Source organism: Pelmatolapia mariae, linkage group LG1, assembly GCF_036321145.2.
Source record: "Pelmatolapia mariae isolate MD_Pm_ZW linkage group LG1, Pm_UMD_F_2, whole genome shotgun sequence".
Classification (NCBI taxonomy): Eukaryota; Metazoa; Chordata; class Actinopteri; order Cichliformes; family Cichlidae; genus Pelmatolapia; species Pelmatolapia mariae.
In genome coordinates this window covers 4,469,708-4,490,511 of record NC_086227.1, presented here as the reverse complement: position 1 = coordinate 4,490,511, position 20,804 = coordinate 4,469,708, and the positions used below count along the sequence as shown (strand labels likewise).

The following is a 20,804-nucleotide window of genomic DNA, read 5'->3' as shown; positions in this document are numbered from 1 at the left end:
ATATATATAGATATAGATATAGATATATATAGATATAGATATAGATATATATAGATAGATATAGATATATATAGATATATATATATATAGATATAAGGTAGGCAGTTTGACTAATGGGTTAGCCTGTCAGGGTTACAACATGACTGTTTGGCTTCAAGTCTCCAATGACAAAGGCACTCTTGGGCATATTTGACATTTATCATGTATCATGTTCACAGTGTTCATAAGTGGAGCCTAGGGGTTTTATTCTGAATTGAATTGTAGTTTCTTTAAAAAAAATATAAAAAGCTATTCAGCTGGAATATAATAAGTAGGCAACTGTTTGACCAGAACTCATGTAAAGTTACTGAATGTTATACTTAGGTTAACTTCTTATCCACTGCCAAACAGGACAGCTCAATTTAAATTGTGTACACAGAGGCAGAGTTTGGACAGTAAAAGTAACTTTCCCAAACTGTGAGCTACAACATGGCATCAAATGACAGGTTCTAGATTAGACATCAAGGACCGAAAGTCCTCAGAGGTTGACTCTTACTTAATTAACCTACTGTAACATCAGTCAGAGTATTTCATTTGATTGGTCATCTCACACAACATTAATGGCTGGCTAACAGGGTCATGGAAAACACAAGGGTTACAGTGCAGTTAGACATCCAGCTGCTCTGACTCATAATGTATATTGTAAAAATTACCAGACTCAAGTATGCCAAGCTCAAAACTCCCACTTGATGGTCTTTTAATGGACGCACATTAGATTATCTTTTGTGCTCTCCTCCTCCTCTTAGACTCAGATATGCACCTTCCATGTTTAAGCCCCTTTTCTATTAGTACCCACTCAGATCGACTCATCATGGTGCGCCACGGTCTTCAGGGTTTTCCATTAGGTCATAGTATCTGGTACCTCGCTCGGGGTTCCAAGCGATCCCAGCTGCTACTAAAATGTGACGTCGTCAGACTGCATGCCACCAATTGGCTGGTCGGTAGCGTCACTCGATGAGTCATGAGGGCGTCTTGTTCACTAAAGTTTAAACTACCATTTTTGAAACCTGGACACGAGGAAAATGGCTCCAAAAAACAACGCCATGTTCCCCCAAGTCTGAAGAAAAGCCACAGACCGGGCAGCAGGTATATTCTTGCCTTAAAGTTCACCTTTTTTGTAGGGTTCATGTCGCGGGACATTCATACACGTTGCTATGACGACGACAGCGCAGTTAGGTTGTACCGGATTGTAACGGAAAACAAGTTGATCAGAGTAGAGTCGTGGCGAGTCCTTTCAAGTAGGTACTAGTGGAAAAGGTTTAGTGTCTTAACCTCATGCACCTGTTGGGTTATGAAGTCAGTGACGGTGTCAGTGTTGCATATGTTATAGATGTATATACATTAGACATTTATGATAAACTGTTGCTGTGTGTGCTCCAGTTAATGTATCCACATCCATCCTGTTATGGGTTTGTTTAACTGGTGTTTTAAACTTATCTTTGTCTGACCCTTATCAATGGGTCTAAACACTCCGAAAGGGGCAGAGGCAAGTCCTGCTATGTCCCCACAGAGTGCACTAATGTACTCTACCTGAATGTAGCATCCCCATATCAGTTTAAATAAAATACATTTTTAAATACATATATCATAAAATACAGCAGTTGGGTAATACTTTGAAATCGACCAGAGTTATTGGTCCATCAGGTTACTCAGAGTTGACATCAGATACTGAATACAATTAAATTTACCTTTTATAGCTCCGACTCAATTTTCCATCTTTGGTAGATGCAACATGCCTCTCTGGAAAATGTCTGATTTTAGTTGCACATCAAATGTCGCTTTAAAATCCACTATAATACAATCATTCCTTCTAATTCCACTGCCGTTAATGCCACAGTATGATTAAGCCTTTCCATCCAATCATCCAGTCTCTTCCATTTATCCTTATCAGGGTTAGTTAAGCTATCCCACTAACTGCATGTCTTTGGACTGTGGGAGGAAGCCGGAGTACCCAGAGAACCCACGCTAACACAGGGAGAACATGCTAACTCCACACAGAAAGACCCCACCAGGTGGTGAAGTCGAACTTAGGACCTTCTTCCTATGAGGCAACCGCACCACATGCTGCCCTGATTAATACTACCCAGCAGTAGTTAGCAGTGTTAATGTCGAGTCCATCTGTTTAGGGTGTAATGGGAGCTTTGTGCGCCTTGAGGCAGCTGTCATTGTGATTTAGTACTTTATATAAATAAAATTGAATTGAAATTGAAAGATTTATCTGAAATTGTTGCGTTGGTCTTTTTCCTATAACATTGTTAACATGCCACTCTAGGGCAATAATAAAAAACTGACCAAACACATTAGCTGTGTCTTATGGAGAAAAATTCAGGAAAAATACAAATAAATGCATTGCTCATCCTGTAGTGGGGGGAAGCACTGTGACTCCCTGTAGAATAAGGTTGTGGTAAAGGGCTTAAAACAGAGTGTGGTCCTGTTGACTGAGATAAGTGTGTTGTTTTTAGATTAAAACACAAAATGTAACTACATGTTGGAAATCTCTTTGCTTTCTTGTAGAATTGTGTTTCATTTATTTTATTTTTTCTGTTGAAATCACAACAGCATAGTTGGCGAGTTTCAATAATACTCCTGGCAATGGCAGCATTTCTCAACATCCAGCAGCGTAGTATTAGGGGACAGGGTTTGGGTCAGGCTTTTTTTATAGAATTTTAATATCTTTTTAGAATGAAAAATCTTTCAACAAAGAATGTGTGCTTCCAAAAAACTAAAACTAAAACGAGGCTTTATCTGAAAAGATCTTCGAGTTCTTAGCATGTGGCCAAAAAAGACAAACCTAACCTGCTTAGGTTTGCTGGGTTTGGGTTTTTTAAATATATTTATATTATATTGAGCAAGGGATTTGATCAAACAATGATGTTTTAACCGAACAGCCAACTGAGATCATTCACATGATTTATTTGGTTTTTTTTATATATTTGTTTAAGTATATTGTATGTACTTATTTAACATAGAAGATAACAATATTGCTAACCATCCACAAACTGCTTTGGTAGGTGTGACAGGGCGTGGTCTGCAGTGCCGCTGCAGGGGAGGCGGCCGCACCTGAGCGGCATCCGCAATCACGCCTCACCAGCATAAAAAGTCTGTACTGGGTCCTGTCAGTTGTTGTTGTTGGTGATGTGTTTGACTGGCGGCTGGAAAGCTGCAGCCGTGTGTGTAAAATGGCAACCGGAACAATAAAGATGCTGAAAAGCAAAAATGTCGTCGGGTCTGCCGTGGTTCATTTACAGTAGGGTGTTTTCAAATCCCGATCAAATGATGTCAAAGAAGTTCTTTTTGGATTTAAGATTTTTATTAAATATTGTAATAAGTCAGTGCCTTCTCTACCGTTATTAAATCCTTCATGCATCCTCGATGCATGAAGGATCGAGGATGCAATTTTATCTAATTTAATAACAGTACGGTACTCTGTTTGTGGTAACCATTGTCCTTGATGTAAATATGTAAAAATTGTGTATGTTTCCGTTCTGTGTCTTGTGTACTGTTTGTTTGTATATGTGTCTTTCTTGCTGCTGTTACACCCAAATTTCCCCTTGTGGGACAATTAAAGGACTATTCTATTCTAAATATTTTATGCATCAAAGGATCTGTCAGAAATGTTTTCACGAATAAATAAATGTGTTTTCAGATGTGTCCGGTGAAAGCAGTCAAAGTGGAGCCCAGTTTCAGGGTCGCCCCAGTGAGGTCTGGTCCCAGTGGCAGAATCAGCATCACTCCCAGCAGACTGGGGAACAGCACACACACCCCAACCCTAGCCAGACAGAAGTCTTCCAGGTAATACTGAGGGAGACTGTGCTGCTGCTGGACTCTGTTTAGTTGGTCAGCCTTCCAGCTCCAGTCCTTCCAGCTGCTGGCTGCTGACCAGTGTACACAGATGTGTAATATGTCTGATAAGAGCTGTGTCCTCTGCACACCTCTAACCTCTGACTCTCTATCCCTGTGTGTCTCTGCAGGACATGTTACCCATGGCTGGAGATCCCACCCAGGGAACAGCCAACTATAACATCGAGGACTTTGCTGATCTTGGGATGTTCCCACCCTTCTCTGAGTAATATCCACCTTTCTCCATCTTGCTCCTGCTCAGAACTGGACTGATGTATGCATTTATCTCATGTTCTGTCTCGTTTTTCTGTATAGCTAAATCACCAACACAGCCATGTTAGTCACGATGAATGTCTGGGTGGACATCGTCATTTGCACACATACAAACGTACAGTGCACTGTTGGTTAGGCTCCAGGGTCTGCAGTATGTACCAGTGAACATACACATACCTCATCTCTGCAGAGAGGCGCCTCTCTGTCAGGCGTAAAGAACATTACTCTGTTTTTGGTTTGCTCTCAAAAAGTCTCTAAAACTGCTTTCTGCAATTAGTGTTAGCAAAACCAGATTACAGGTACACCTGTCAGAAATGATTGCTATTATATTAGATTTTATACTTCCTATCTTACAGACTTGTGTGTAAATGGTCATTACTGACACAAGCTTTAGCTGCATCCATGTGGAAGACTGTAAAAAGTGGACTGCGATAACACTCAGTTAGCAAAGTCCGAGCACTCTTCTCATTTCCCTTTTTTGTAACCGTAAGTAATAAGCAAAGCATCAATCTGATTTTGAGTACACTGCATACCTGTTGACTTGTCAGCCACAAGTTATTGGCCAGGACACATTTTTTTCTTCCTTTTTTCACTCTTGTGAGGACCATAATTTACAAAATCAGCATCTTGTTGTGCTTGATATAACTTGAAATTATTAACTGAGACCAGAATTCACAGGGGAAGTGTTTATGCTGAATTGACAGATCAAGGGAAATGAAAGCCATTTTCCCCTAGACGTCTACACATTCTTACTTTAGTTTGTCATCAGGGTGGTCACTCCGACTGTTGGTTATTAGGGAAAAAATGCAAGTGTCTGGCATCTTTGCTCTGCCTCTGCGTTTAAGATCCGGAGCCTGTGGTCATCTTTTATACGGTGTGTAATGGTGACAGAGTTTATACACACGCGTAGCAGCAACTTTAACTGGGTCTGTTTGTCTCAGTTTTGTTATAGCTTCCATGTATCACTACTTAACATGACAGAGAAAATGTCTCAGTGCCACACAAATGGCAGAATCATAGGTTGCATAAAGGGTTGACGATGTCCACCTCCATCTGTCTGAAATGGCCTCTTGCACATCATTACCAACTCTGCCAAACAGCAGCAGGGGATGAGACGCTCACCTCCAGTTGATGCTGCAAATGCTCTCTCCATCAACTTTATTGTATTACCTATATGTAGTGATGTCGTAATCTCTAGAAAGAAAACTTGATGCGCCCATAGAAGGATTCTCTGTATACATAAAACAAATTTTTTTACAAAAATCTCATTGCAGAAAGTTGCTAAGGCTTGAAGTGCACTTCATGAAGCTAACTGCTAATCACACCAGCCTGCTTTAAAAAGGGAAAAACCGCCATACCGTCCTAGCAAAACGCAGTATAAACTAGTGTATTCGGTGTTCTTCAGCTCTCGCTACTTGAATTTATTACTTTATAATCTTTTCAACGATTAAGAGACTGACTAAAACTTTGTAGTGGGGGAGCTTTTACATGCTAGATTGTATAATGTCTCAGACAGATGGGAGAACCTTCAAACATCCTTTTGCTAAAGATCTGAAATTGATGGGTTTTTTGGTTTTTTTATGTTGTTGTAAATAATGTGATTTTTATGTCGACTCGTGTTACTTTCACACAGTACATTTTTGTGTAGGTTTTAATGATATCGTGTCCAATGTGAGTGCATATTTAACTATTGGTATTTAGTTAGTAGGTTAATTGTACATTGAGTTCTAGATCTGTATAAAATGTGTAAATGTGACCCATAATTTTTGTGTAACAAATTGTGCTTGTGACAATAAATTCTTATTGGTTATGTGGCTTTCGTTAGAGGTTCCGTCTTTCATTATTCAGAAGTCACTTCGCTCCTAACCCCTAACTAAATAATTTTATCATAAAAAATCTTTACAGATTTTCATGTACTTTAAAACTGAACTGCAAAAAATAAACATGTCGATCGCCCTTTGAAGATCTCCCTCTGTATTTCTAGTCCCTCTGTACTCTTGGAGTCAGGTTGCTGAAGACCAATCAGTTATGGACAGCTGGAGTAGAGGTAGGGCTGGGTTTTGTTTTTTAGCCATATCCTAAATGGGACAATTTACAGTTAGCCTCAGAAATACAGATTAGTCTGGACCATAATTATATTCCTAAGCAAAGGGAAGGAGTGTACAGAAGCAAAGAAAATCTCCAGGCCCACTCCGGTAGTAACTCTGAAAAAACTCTAGACATGGTAGACAACAACAAAACTGGGCAATACTATGTTTCACAGACAGTCTGTCTGCCACAACTCTAAAGCAGGTACAAAACTCCTGCTGCCCCAACACTAGTTGCTGCACAAGAAGAGGAAACTGGCTACTCACAGACCTAGACGAGGCTTCATCTTCCAGTAACCGTAATCGGTCCAGGTGCATGCAGTCCTAGCTGATGCTGAGGGCTAGAGCAGTAAGGCGGTAGGATGACTCAGTTGAAACTGAAGTCTCGGTCTCAAAACAGAAAAGAGCGACAGGTGGAACTTCTTTTTTTTTCTTTTTCTTTTTTTTTTTGTCTGTCCCATTTGGTTCTTTAGCCGTCAGAATTGTTATCTGAAGACCAACAAGGATACCAAATGGATTTATTTTGCCAAATGGATCATCATGGCATTGCCGTATTGGTCCATTTGATCAACTTTTGTTGTTATTATTTATTTTATTTTCAGTAGTTACAGATGAGACAGACATGATTGGGGGATAGGAAAGGGAGAAAGAAAGAGAGGAAGGAAAAGAAAAACAGAAGGGAAAAGGGACAGTGAGAAAGGGCACTTACAAAGACAAAGAGAAAAAAAAATATCTCCTGGATCACCTGTTGAGAGAAAAAGAAGAGAAAACAAGCAAAAAAAAAAACAAAGCAACATACTAAACACAACACCATCATGTTAATCTAGCTAAGTGTAAACAGCAATAAATACTAAATATTGAATGTTGTTGTGCAGCACAGACAGCGCACAATGTGCTTTGAAGTAGCAGCTAAGAAAGGTGTAGTTTATGTCTACGAACAGTGAACACCCATGTGCACACCCGTGTGGATCAGCGCGCTTGTATACAGAAGGTTTCCCCATGTAACGGTCTGCTAGAGGGTGTGGAGGGCCATAGCCCCGTCCCCCAGGGCATGAAGCAGGCATGGAGGAGATCCAGGCTCCAGACATCCAGGGACCCCAGAGTGCGAGAGCCCAAGGAGTACCACCGGAGGGGCATCCGTGCCACCCTCCTGGGAAGGGCTGAGGAGATCCCAGGTGGAACTTCAAATCATAGCAAAGTCCAAATGAGAGCAACTGCTTTACTTTTCTGTAGTGGTAGGTTTGAACAATCGATTTCCCCAATTCAAAATCAATTTTAGTTTGAATAATGTGTCATCGATTGATTAAATCCTGAATGTAAATATATGTATTTTGCCCAAAACTGCAGAACCTCAGGTTAAAGCTCATGAAACTACTTTTACCAACCATCATACAGCAAGCGCCTGAAGAGCAGGTAAAATGAATCCACACAAGGATGTAAACACAAAGCACGGATGGATCTGAGCGTACTGTTTTTCCTTCCTTCAGTTGAAAATGCATTTACCTCTGACATGATTATGTTTGTTGTGCAAAGTTTTTCTGTGGACTAAAGCAACATTAGCCTCATTTGCATTGTCGCCCAATGAATTCCTTCTCAGAAGTCCAACCACACATTCTTATTGGGTCTAACAATCCATTGCTTATCAAACCTTTAAAAATGGTTCAGCATGGCTCTAATGGAGCACCACCTGGAGTATGTACAAGGTTGGCATGGGCCCTACATGTTCCAACTTCTATTGGAGAGTTGCTTGTTTCTATTCAGTGAATCTTCACCCCACAAAACAATTCCTAAGTAGAACTAAAAAAAAAGCTTTTTTGCTAATCTGGCTTCACTTTGAGTCTTGCAAGTATGAGCCATTTGTAGACAACTGGACTGGACCCAAAAAGTGCTGACATTTCACAAACCAAAGTAGAAAATGAACTAATCTCTTGTGCTCAGTCTAAGATTTACCCAGAAGAATTTCAAGCACTGAAAGCTGGGAAGGAAATTCCACAAATAGTTGTCTGTTACCTTGGTGGCAGAGCCCCTGGTGTGGATGAGGTCCGCCCAGAGTTCCTGAAGGCTCTGGACGTTGTAGGGCTGTCCTGGTTGACACGCCTCTACAATGTTGCGTGGAGATCAGGGGCAGTACCCCTGGACTGGCAGACCGGGGTGGTGGTCCCCATCTTTAAGAAGGGGGACCAGAGGGTGTGTTCCAACTACAGGGGGATCACACTCCTCAGCCTCCCTGGGAAAGTCTATGCCAGGGTGCTGGAAAGGAGAGTTCGTCCGCTTGTCGAACCTCAGATACAGGAGGAACAATGCGGTTTTCGTCCTGGTCGCGGAACACTGGACCAGCTCTTTATCCTCTCAAGGATACTTGAGGGCGCATGGGAGTTTGCCCAACCAGTCTACATGTGTTTTGTGGATTTGGAGAAGGCATTCGACCGCGTCCCTCGGGGTGTCCTGTGGGAGGTGCTTCAGGAGCATGGGGTGTCTGGCCCATTGCTACGGGCCATTCGATCCCTATACAACCGTTGCAAGAGCTTGGTTCGCATTACCGGCAATAAGTCGGACTCGTTCCTGGTGGGTGATGGGCTCCGCCAGGGCTGCCCTCTGTCACCGATTCTGCTCATAATTTTTATGGACAGGATTTCTAGGCGCAGCCAAGTGGCGGAGGGCTTTCACTTCGGTGACCTCAGAATCTCATCTCTGCTTTTCGCGGATGATGTGGTTCTGTTGGCTTCATCGGGTGATGGCCTCGCACTGGAACGGTTTGCAGCCGAGTGTGAAGCAGCGGGAATGAGGATCAGCACCTCCAAATCTGAGGCCATGGTTCTCAGCCAGAAAAGGGTGGAGTGCCCACTCCGGGTCAGGGATGAGTTCCTGTCCCAAGTGGAGGAGTTCAAGTATCTCGGGGTCTTGTTCGCGAGTGATGGGGGAAGGGAGCCGGAGATCGACAGATGGATTGGTGCTGCGGCCGCAGTGATGCAGACGCTGCACCGGTCCATTGTGGTGAAGAGAGAGCTGAGTGTAAAAGCGAAGCTCTCAATTTACCGGTCGATCTACGTCCCTACCTTCACCTATGGCCACAAGCTGTGGGTAGTGACCGAAAGAACGAGATCGCGGATACAAGCGGCGGAAATGAGCTTCCTCCGAAGGGTGGCTGGCCTCTCCCTTAGAGATAGGGTGAGAAGTTCAGCCATCCGGGAGGGGCTCAGAGTAGAGCCGCTGCTCCTCCATATCGAAAGGAGCCAGCTGAGGTGGTTTGGGCATCTGACAAGGATGCCTCCTGGGCGCCTCCTGGGTGAGGTATTCCGGTCATGTCCCACCGGGAGGAGGCCCCGGGGCAGACCCAGGACACGCTGGAGAGATTATATCTCTCGGCTGGCCTGGGAAAGCCTTGGTGTTCCCCCGGATAAGCTAGAGGAGGTGGCTAGGGAGAGGGAGGTTTGGGCTTCTCTGCTCAGGCTGCTGCCCCCGCGACCCGGCCCCGGATAAGTGGAAGAAGATGGATGGATAGTTGTCTGTTACCCCTCTCTTCTGAGTTTGATAAAACATTACAAGTAACACAACTTTTGATTAATGATTAGGATGGGCGAGTGTTTCATCCAGGATCTGATGTCACTGATGTGCTGCCACCTGCTCCCGATGCATACGATGCATAGCGGCTGTGCCCATCACGGGTCCATCCACACATGACAAGAAGACAAGTCCCAACTCACAACTTATTTTTGTGTGCACAGCTCTTGAGCTCCCTTTGTGAGCTCATGCTCTCTGCCACTTGCTCAGTCCACACCACACAGCTCTCTTGTCAAGTCCCAGCAACTTGCTGACTTGGGAAAGGCATGATTAGACAATGGAGATCAGCTGTGTAAGTCAGCCTCCCCTGACACCACCCCTGAACCCACTACTCCACCCCTCCCCTGCAGCTGAGCCACAAACCACACCCTACCACATATAAATAAAAAGGTGTAAGCACCATTTCATAGGTGACAATTCAAATTTACTTTCACCAAAGAAGTTAAGATATTTGTATTTGGTGTAAGGTACCAATCAAATTACAGTCAAAACAAGAATGTTCCCATTAAAAATACTAGAATGTAAAAAATGGCTCGCACATATGTTATCAGTCTTGCATAAAATCACAAATCTATTTATCTAAGCAGAATAATGATTTATGTCTGCACAGTGTTACATTTTTTAGGGCTGGCATGGTTTGCAATATTAAAATTGTTGTGACCAAAGTGATATTTTTTTCACATGCCCCAAAATTGCTGGTGATGTGATGACAAACATGAAATGTAGTATTTTTCTGTAATCCTGACAGTCACTGATGTTTTTAGAGATCACATTTTATATTGCTAATTTCTTGGTAACCTAAAAACATATTTGGAATAGTAACCAGAGCAGCAGAATAATGGACATTATTAGCCGCAGTTTTAACATTAGCGAGAGATGAGGTCAAGCACATTAATCAATTAACCTCCTAGGACCTGCCGTCCACATATGTGGACATCACATTTTGGGTTATTTAGACCAAAATACTCAATTTTGCTCTACATGGGCTTGATATCCACTTACGAGGACATTATACTGCTACTGTTCTATCAAAATTTTAAATGAATATCCTCATCTGTGGCTCTCATTTTTCTTAAAAACAAAAATAAGGTAAAAAAAAAAATCTGGAAATTCTTTGTTTTTACATTCATCGGGCCCCAATATGCCCAAATATCCAAGAGAAATTAAAAATGCATGTCGTGGAAGAGTTCGGGTCTTAGGAGGTTAAAGGGCCCAAAAAAGAATCTGCTGTTGGATTTTCAAGGATGGTGGCAACAAAATGTTGGCAGGGTTGCAGCCGCTAGCATCATTTGTCAGTACACTGTAATCCACACATGAATGATTCAATTCAATTCAGTTTTATTTATACAGCACCAACTCACAACAACAGTCGCCTCAAGGCGCTTTATATTGTAAGGCAGACCCTACAATAATACATAAACTCCACTAGAGAATATCCCCATCTTCATTACCAGCTAACAGACATGGAGGGGAAAAAAACAACCAGATTACCTTATTATTATTTGAGGGGATTTTAACAGAGGAAACCTCACCAACGAACTTCCAAAATACAGCCAGCACATCCCACCAAGGATGCTAACATACCACTGTTACATTGCTTTAAAGGATGCCTATTACACTGTTCCCTGTGCAACTCTTGGACTTGCCTACCAACAGAAAAAATGAAAAAGTTCTAAGCCTGACATCAAAACTGTAATGAAGTGGATGAATCAAAGGAGAAATTACAAGCCTGCTTCAGCTGCACAGACTGGAGTATTTTTGAAGCTGCACGCACTGACCTAAATTAACTCACTGACAGTGAGGTTATGCATTGGTTTTTGTGAGGACCTCTGTGTGTAGACTAAGAGTTTTTGCACATATAATAATAACATACCATGGTTCACTCTGAGGAAGCTGTGCCAGTCCAAGGAGGAGGGCTACAGCAACAGGAACCGGGGGTACAAGTAGGCCAGAAACAAGCTGAGCAAGGAAATCAGGGTAGCTGCAGCGAGAAGCTAAAAAACAGCTTCTTAGCCAACACAACCCTGCGTAGCTTGGAGCCCTGCAGCACGTCACCAGCTACAGGAGTCCATTCACCCCACACTGAGGATACGTCCACACTAATGCATTTTTGTTTGAAAACGCATTGTTTTCTCTCCGTTTTGGCTTCCCGTCCACACTGAGACGGCGTTTTCCCTCAAGGAAAATGCAGCGTTTTTAAAACGCTCTTGAAAACGCATACATTTGAAAACGGCAACTTCGCATCGCAGTATGGACAGCGAAAATGGAGACTTTTTGAAACATTTTAGTCATGTAATACAGTCAAGTGACCAATTAAACTAAGATAGCGGAGGTATTACACAGCAGTTGTTTTGTTTGCTGTCAGTTTTGACAGCCCTATTAAAGATTAATATCAGTCTGTACGTGCTCCAGATAGCTTTTCTTCAAATTCTTTAACTCTCACTCGCTTTTGCAACTTTGTACTTTTGTGCTACTCACAGCAACAACTCCAGCTCATTGTTAGTCCATTTAAAAAAAACTCTGTGCTTTTCCTCGACATTTTGCCGCGACGTTTCAAAGAGCCGGAAAAGTAAATAAACGGCAGACGGAAATGAGGCAGGCCGAATCGTCTTGCGTTTCCCGCATGCGCAGTACTGGAACGTAAGCATTTTCGGCCGTTTCAATGTGGATAAACAACTCTGTGAAAATGACTGAAAACGCTAGTGTGGACGCGGAGCGTTTTCAGTTGAAAACGCCGTTTTCAAATCTCTCTGGGCTACTGTGGACGTAGCCTGAGAAGAATCCCTGACTGGTTGATGACCTTAACACCTTCTATTGCAGATTTGAAAGACAACCATTCACACCTCCCTTCTGCTTACCTTCACACATACACAAAATTACTACCTACACTCAAGACCCTTCCGACTTTCATCCTCAGACAATTGCAACATACTTACAGAGCTTGCCTTGGTGAAAAGACCACTGGATTCTGGGTATGATACCATACTGGAAACACCATAACTTGAACCTTCCAATCAGCTGACTGTTATTGATTTCCTTGAGCCATGTTTTAAGTTCTGCCATGTTTCCTTTCGGGTGCTATCAGTTCTTACCAGACATTGGATGCCTTGGTCTTGAATGGGTTTTCTGACACCTTATCTTTCCATGAAGCCAGATAACACACACCAATTAGTTAAACTTCATTTCTTAAAGACATAAAGACCTGGATGACCTCTAATTTTCTGCTTCTTAATTTGGATCGGCCCTGAAAATCTTAGAAATATGGTATCTAACCAGATGCTTATGACATTACCTTGGCCTCCAGTCATTTTTGACCAGCATATATGTCCTTCAGTGCACATGTTAAAAAAATACGTGGGACTACTTTTATTTGTGCAATATCTCTAAAATTACAAATGTTCTGTCTCAGAGTGAAGCTGAAAACCTAGTTAGTTATCACTTCCAGGCTGGACTAGTGTAATTCATTATTATCAAGATGTCCTAAAAACTCCCTGAAAAGCCTTCAGTTAATCCAAAATGCTGCAGGAAGAGTACTGACAGGCCCCTCTTCTGTGAAACCAGTTTCTAATTTGGATTCAGGAGACAGTCGGCCTCTTTACTTTTAAGATTAGGCTTGAAAGTTTCCTTTCTGCTAAAGCATATAGGGTGATCCTGAATCCTCTTTTGGTTAAGCTGCAATAGTTCTAGGCTGTTTTGTCTAGCGTTTTGTGGGAGAAACGTTTCGTCACTCATCCAAGTGACTTCTTCAGTCTCAGCTGACTGCAGGTTTCCCCAAACCTTATAAACAGTACATTTGCATAATGACTGAAACCAGCCCACTGAAGGAACAATGGGCTGGGAGGTCAGTTCCTTAATCATAATTATGCAAATTCCCATGACCATTGATCAACAATCACTGACCAAAACCCACTGATCAAAGAACACTGATCAATGGCCATGAGTACCACTCACAGAGAGTTGGGGAATGGCTGCAATCACAGCATTGTAAGATGGCGAAAGATGTACCCTTAGGCCCCCTCCTCGATTTAGAGATGGTCTTTCCCTTTTCACGTAAATGGCCTCCTTGACTCCGCGCTCAAACCAGCGCTCCTCCCTATTGATGTGTACATCCTCATCATTGAAAGAGTGTCCACTGGCCTGTAGGTGTAAATAGGCTGCAGAGTCCTGGCCTGACGAGGTAGCTCTTCTGTGTTGTGCCATCCGCTTCGCTAGAGGTTGTTTGGTTTCCCCGATGTATAAATCCTGGCAATCCTCCTGGCACTTAACAGCGTACACTATGTTACTCTGTTTGTGTCGGGGGACCCGATCCTTGGGGTGGACCAGTTTTTGGCGCAGCGTATTTTGGGGTTTAAAAGCCACAGAGACGCGGTGTTTAGAAAAAATGCGTCTCAACTGCTCCGATACTCCTGACACATACGGGATCACTACAGGTTTTCGCTTGGGCAGCGGTTGTCCTTCTCTCCTGGATTGGCTGGAGCTTTCTTTAGGTGTCTTTCCAGCTTTGACAAAAGTCCAGCTGGGATAACCACATTTACTCAGGACCTTCTTGATGTGCTGTTCTTCTGCCTCCCTGGCTGCTGTGTCAGTGGGGATGGTGTTTGCTCTGTGTTGTAGTGTCCTGATGACACCCAGTTTGTGCTCCAGTGGATGATGAGAGTCAAACCTTAGATACTGATCCGTATGTGTAGGTTTACGGTACACGTCAGCTTTTAGATGTCCCCCATTACTGATGGAAATCGCACAGTCTAAGAAGGCTAACCTGCCACTTTTCATATCCTCCCTGGTGAATTTGATGTGTTGGTCCACCGAGTTAATGTGATCCGTGAAATGTAGTACGTCCTGAGATTTGATTTTCACCCAGGTGTCATCCACATATCTGAACCAATGACTTGGTGGTGTTCCAGGGTAGGATAGCAAAGCCCTCTTTTCCACTTCTTCCATGTACAAATTGGCCACGATGGGTGAAACTGGGGAGCCCATGGCACACCCATGTTTCTGCCTGTAGAACTGACCCTTGTATGTGAAGTAGGTGGAATGAAGACACAGTTCCAAAAGCAAACACACTTGGTCGATGCTGAGAGTGGTCCTGTTGCTGAGGTTGGTGCCATCCTGTAATCTCTTACAGACTACCTCCAACGCTTCCGTGACTGGGATGCAAGTGAAGAGAGATGTAACGTCATACGAGACCATGGTTTCATCTGCCTCCATAATGACATCTCTCACCTTCTCAACAAAATCCAGGGTGTTCTGGATGTGGTGTTCAGAGCTGCCCACCAGCGGGTTGAGGATTGAAGCCAGAAACTTGGAGATGTTATAGGTGACCGAGTTGATCATGCAGACAATCGGTCTTAAAGGTGCACCCTGCTTATGTATTTTCGGTAAACCATACAGACTTGGTGTAGACTCCCCTGGGTATAGCCTGTGGTATGAGGTCCGGTCAATAGCCTTGTCTTGTTCTAACTGCTTCAGACAGTCTATCACCCTCTTCCTGTAGCCAATTCCTGGGTCTCGTTTCAGGGGCTCATAAGTATTTTCATCACTGAGTAGTGACAAAATCTTCTCATGATAGTCTTTCTGGTTAAGCAATACTGTGCACCTACCCTTGTCTGCCGGAAGGATGATAATGTTGTTGTCATCACTAAGTGATGTGAGTGCCTTCCTCTCCTCCATGGTGATGTTGGCTGCTGGGGGCTTTGCATTGCTGAGACAGGCCGAAACTTTCATCCGTAGTTGCTCTGCTTCCACTTCTGCAATATTGTTGTTACGAATTGCTGTTTCTGTGGCTGTGATCAGCTCCACTAGTGGGATTTGTCTCGGTGTGACGGCAAAATTCAACCCTTTAGCAAGGATATTTTTCTCTGTTTGGGTGAGCTGTCTGTCAGACAAATTCTTCACCCACTTGTCCACATCCTCCATGTCGCATCCTCCTCTCTTCTGGCCGCTGAGGACACTCTCCGTATTTTGCAGTGGTTTCCGACGTACAACAAGTAAGTCAAACTTCCTTTGTTGCCTGGTCTTGGACTTCTTGTGCTGTGCTAGACGAGCCTTCTCAGTGAAGTCAAACACCTTTTTAAGAGTATTCTCATCTAAAAGCATTGTCAGTCTCCGACGGATCCGCTCCTCTTGAGATTTTAGCATGTCGATGGTAAAATTTGTCTGCCTCACCCGTTCATTAAGCAGCTGATGCTGTGCCTTCTGGAGGATTTTTGTTGCCCGGAAGCCTTTAACTGAAGAGCTCATTTGCAGACTTTTAGGAGTAATCCTGTTTTGTCCGCATCTGAGGCTGAATCTCAGGTGGTTCCTGTAGTCCGCCATCTTACGTGCTGTTTGCTCATACTGACGTACAAGCTTTAGGCAGTCCTTGCCAAAGTGGGTTAAAACGTCTTGATGCATTCTCAATCATCCAGGAAAGTAAATCTCCAAACGTTGAATCTGTTCATCTGGACGTAGCGTTTTGTGGGAGAAACGTTTCGTCACTCATCCAAGTGACTTCTTCAGTCTCAGCTGACTGCAGGTTTCCCCAAACCTTATAAACAGTACATTTGCATAATGACTGAAACCAGCCCACTGAAGGAACAATGGGCTGGGAGGTCAGTTCCTTAATCATAATTATGCAAATTCCCATGACCATTGATCAACAATCACTGACCAAAAAACACTGATCAAAGAACACTGATCAATGGCCATGAGTACCACTCACAGAGAGTTGGGGAATGGCTGCAATCACAGCATTGTAAGATGGTGAAATCTTACAAGATGGCCATCTGAGACTGAAAAAGTCACTTGGATGAGTGACGAAACGTTTCTCCCGCAAAACGCTACGTCCAGATGAACAGATTCAACGTTTGGAGATTTACTTTCCTGGATGATTGAGAATGCATCAAGACTTATTTAGTAGCCTTTCTCACTCACTGTGTCTATACGCCTCTCTGCCTTTAATAATTATTTATTATGATTATTTTTCTCTGGCTCTCTTCCACAGCGTGTCTTTTGTCCTGTCTTCCTCCCCTCACCCCAACCATTCACCGTCACCAAAGCGCTTGCTCATTGGGGGTCATATGATTGTTGGGGTTTTCTCTGTTTTCTTTGTATTATTGTAGGCTTTTCACTTTACAACATAAAGCACCTTGAGGCAACTGTTGTGATTTGACACTGTATAAATAAAATTGAATTTAAACTTAAATTTGAACTGACTTTTCCTTCCAGTATCATCAGGTTTCTTGACTTCCCTTTGTTTAAAATGCATCTGTGCCCAGGTGACCATCTTTCTTATCAAACTTAGGATCCACTGTGTTAACTGAACTGATGAAGTAATTATAATCCCCAAAGGGTCTGTAGGGGTCTTATCCTGTCCTCTGTTTTTGGCCCTCACAGTGATCATCCTGCCTGGAGCAGTTGGTTCATGGCAGCCACAAACAAACAGTCGCAAATATTGTTCACCCTGGTGGTAAAGTTAACTATACTGAACCTTATCTTTAGTAAATCATTAAGCAACATAATCAGATTAACTGCTTCTGGTGGTACTTAATCCAGTGCAACCTTGATCAACTGGTGGAATGCACTTGGGTAAGTCCTTCAACATGCAGCAGGGACAAACGAGCCCTCAGCCAAAGCCAAGGTTCCTTCTTGTTCTTCAGAGTGTCTGCAGAAGGTGACACCTTATAAATAGTGCCAGATGGTCCTGAGCAGATCTTATTTTTGTACTATTCCATGCCTTCTTTCCATTCTTCCATGGAAGCCGGTAGGTCTTCCCCCAATAAAAACTGATTTCCCACAGTCATGAGAAGTAAAGTGAAATAAACATCAAATACAAATCCAACTTATTTATATAGCACATTTAAAAAACATAAATTTTGCCCAAAGTGCTCTGCTTGGAGCAAAGTATCACTGATGTGACTCAGACAGTATCACTGATGTGATACTTTGCTCCAAGCAGAAAGTACTGAAGTAACTAGACAAATGGACCTACTCCTGATAATTGCAAGGTGGCCCAAATGCTCACTTTATAGGGACTGGTAGAGATGACAATGTGAAATCTTTGGAAGTAATGATTAAAAAAACTGATTGCATTTCAGCTAAAAACCCACAAGGAAGGGTTGTGTCAGGAAAGGCGTCTGATGTAAAATGTCTGCCAAATCAAACATTCAAGAATGAACCACACCAGTGCTGATGACCAACAGGGTGCCACTGCTATACTGTATGGTTTGGACATGATTGCACTGATGAAAAGACAGGAGGCTGAGTTGGAAGTGGCAGAGTTCCTTATGTTGCGATTTTTACTGGGAGTGACAAGGATGGACAAAGTATATCAGAAGGATATGAGAAGTTTGGAGACAATGTTAGAGAGAAACGGTTGAAATATTCTGAACATATGCAGAGGAGGGAAAGTGGATATACTGGACAATAGATTCTGAATGTAGAACTGACAAGCAGGAGGAAAAGAGGAAGACCACAGAGGAGGTTCATGGATGTTGTGAAGGAAGACATGCAAGGGGCTGATGAGTCAGAGGAGAATGCTAGGCATAGGGTGAGATGGAGGCCGATGATCCACTGTAGTGACCCCTAAAGGAAGCAGATGAAAGGGGAAAAAAGATGATTAAGGAAAGAAAGATTCAATTTCAGCTAAAGTGTTTTAGACTAGAGGCAAATGGAAATAGATTGGAACTTATACAGCCCTTTTTAGTTTTAAGCCCCTTGGACTGCATGATGACATGGCTATTGGGTATGTTACATCCTGAAAAGGGAATAAATAAATAGTCACTCAGACATGATGCAGCTTCATTGTAAATGATTTAGAAATATTTACATATATACAAAAGAATGGAAAGTTTTAACAATATTGCATATCCTCTGTTAGTTTTAAACCAACGTCTCAAGACAGTTTCCTTTCTTTCCTTTCACTAACAGGTAAGTAAACATCACTATTTAGTGCATAATGCACTTTAACTTTTGGTCTACAAATCAATAAACTTAGATCATCAAGCTTAAATGTACCGAAAATAAACAATTATGTAAAAATATTCTTGGAAATTTGTCCCTTCTGTTTCTCATTTCTTCTTTGTAACGGTTACTCATCATAAATGAAACATACACACATCAGTAATTAATATTACACAAACATAATATAGCAAACAATAAAAAAAATTACCAACCGCAATATATGTGCTTGAATTAAATATAAAAATGTGCACGATGCTGTAATCTGGTCTTTAAATGATGACGTATGAACCCTGCTTCCAGGTCCAAACAACTCTGCATTTTTTTAAGGCTGTTGTGTTTTTGACATGCTTTGTATCTTGTTCTATTCAATCAGAATAAGGCCCTAAAAAAGGCAGTGATCACTGTCGGCCGCTCATGGTTTTTATTACCACTGTTCATTTTAAAGTTCAGTTTTTAAACCCTTACGATGTAACTACAGCCCAGCCCATGCAGCAGTAAATTAATGACTAACCTCATATTGTGGATGGATTATCTCAGTTGTTCTCCTGACTGAAGTTTGGTCCGTTTACAGCATCCTGCCATCCATTGCATTCGTCCCTAACCATCGGGAACCCTCACATTAACTTTTATCGAGTGGGAAAAGGTTAGCGTTCATCCTCCAGCTTCACTGTGCTAATATATTTATATCATGCTAACATAGCTGTGTAGCTAGCCACCACGTAGCACATCATTATATGGAAGCTAGCAGGGCTGGGCAATATGGCCCAAAATTCATATCTCGATATTCTTTAGCTGGATGGCGATATACGATATATATCTCAATATTTTTTTTAATCCATAAAGTAAGAACGAAAAGAGAGTTCTTAGTCAAAGCTGTGTCCCAGATCTCACACAGGCACTTTTATTCACATACAGCGTAGATGTACATGAAAACATTACTCAGAAATAAATTATCAGCATTTATTAAATAATAATGCTCCATAAATAAAATAAAACAATGTTGTTTTTGCACATAACAAAAAGCTCACAATTGTGCAGTCAAAATGTAAACTAAAAGACTCTGAGCATAATAACAAAGACAGACAGATATTGTAGCGGTTCTCTGTTCTACTGCATGACTGACAGCCTGGAGTTTGAAATCTGCTTCGTAACCATGTCTCTTAACAGGTGTCATTTGTGCTCCTTATACACACACAATACGGTAATATTATGTTGAAGCACAGTACATATTACTCAGCGGGGCTCCTGACTACGGTAGCCGTAATGCTCCGACAATCCATCAAGCGGTGCGGCTTCGTAGCTTACCAAAGTCGTACTAAAACATTTTTTTGACAGATTTCTGAGTGACGTGTACCACATAAAATCGGTTTGCGGTCAGTAAGCACAACCAGAATTCATACATAAGGTGCACTGTCGATTTTTGAGAAAATGACAGGATTTTAGTGTAAGCTTCTAGCCCAAAATATACGGTATACGAGTTTTGTAAGGTGTTCTTTTCGGGGCAAGAGGCTGGGCGAATTCGCGGTCTGGGATACAGCACACAGTTTCACACACTCTTCATTTTGCACTTTATGGCGCTGTTGTAAATGGTGAAAATACTAGTAGTCCTCCAACCTTTAGTTGGGACGCTTTCCCGACATTCTCTACAGAATACATTATTCTGCTGCTCATCTGACACTCCAAATAGTAGTTATAATAACTAGTATAATAATCACGTTAAAATGACGTTAACGCCATAACTGCATTAACGGCAAATCTCCGTTAACAACGATTTACTGCGTGAGCCGGTCCACGGTAACTTGTTATTAACGCGTTGACGCAAGGGATGAGCTGCGTGATTAACGCTGACAGCACTAAAATAGTAATCTCTAAATGTTTTCTTTTTGCCGACCAGCTCCTGTTTGATAGCTGCAGTGTCCATCTTGTCGTTGTCATGTTTAGGCTGTGTGCAGGTATGGAGGACCCATAGTGCAGACTCCGGAGACAAAACCTGATCTCAAAAAACAGCTTTAATGCTGAACTCAAAACTAACAAACTTCAAAATACAAAAATAAACTCAGGCAG

General features: G+C 42.3%; 1 protein-coding gene across 4 annotated transcripts in view; it reads left to right on the top strand.

Annotated features, from left to right (window-relative positions):
• arnt2 (aryl-hydrocarbon receptor nuclear translocator 2) overlaps positions 1–5,962 on the top strand; it is a 68,958-nt gene extending 62,996 nt beyond the window's left edge. For all 4 annotated transcript variants that reach the window (XM_063470470.1, XM_063470485.1, XM_063470477.1 and 1 more), the window contains 2 exons: positions 3,686–3,831; positions 4,011–5,962. In XM_063470470.1, the coding sequence (XP_063326540.1) occupies positions 3,686–3,831; positions 4,011–4,109 (245 nt within the window). In that variant the 3' untranslated portion in view covers positions 4,110–5,962. The remainder of the gene's footprint in view (positions 1–3,685; positions 3,832–4,010) is intronic.
• Positions 5,963–20,804: the final 14,842 nt, after the last annotated feature.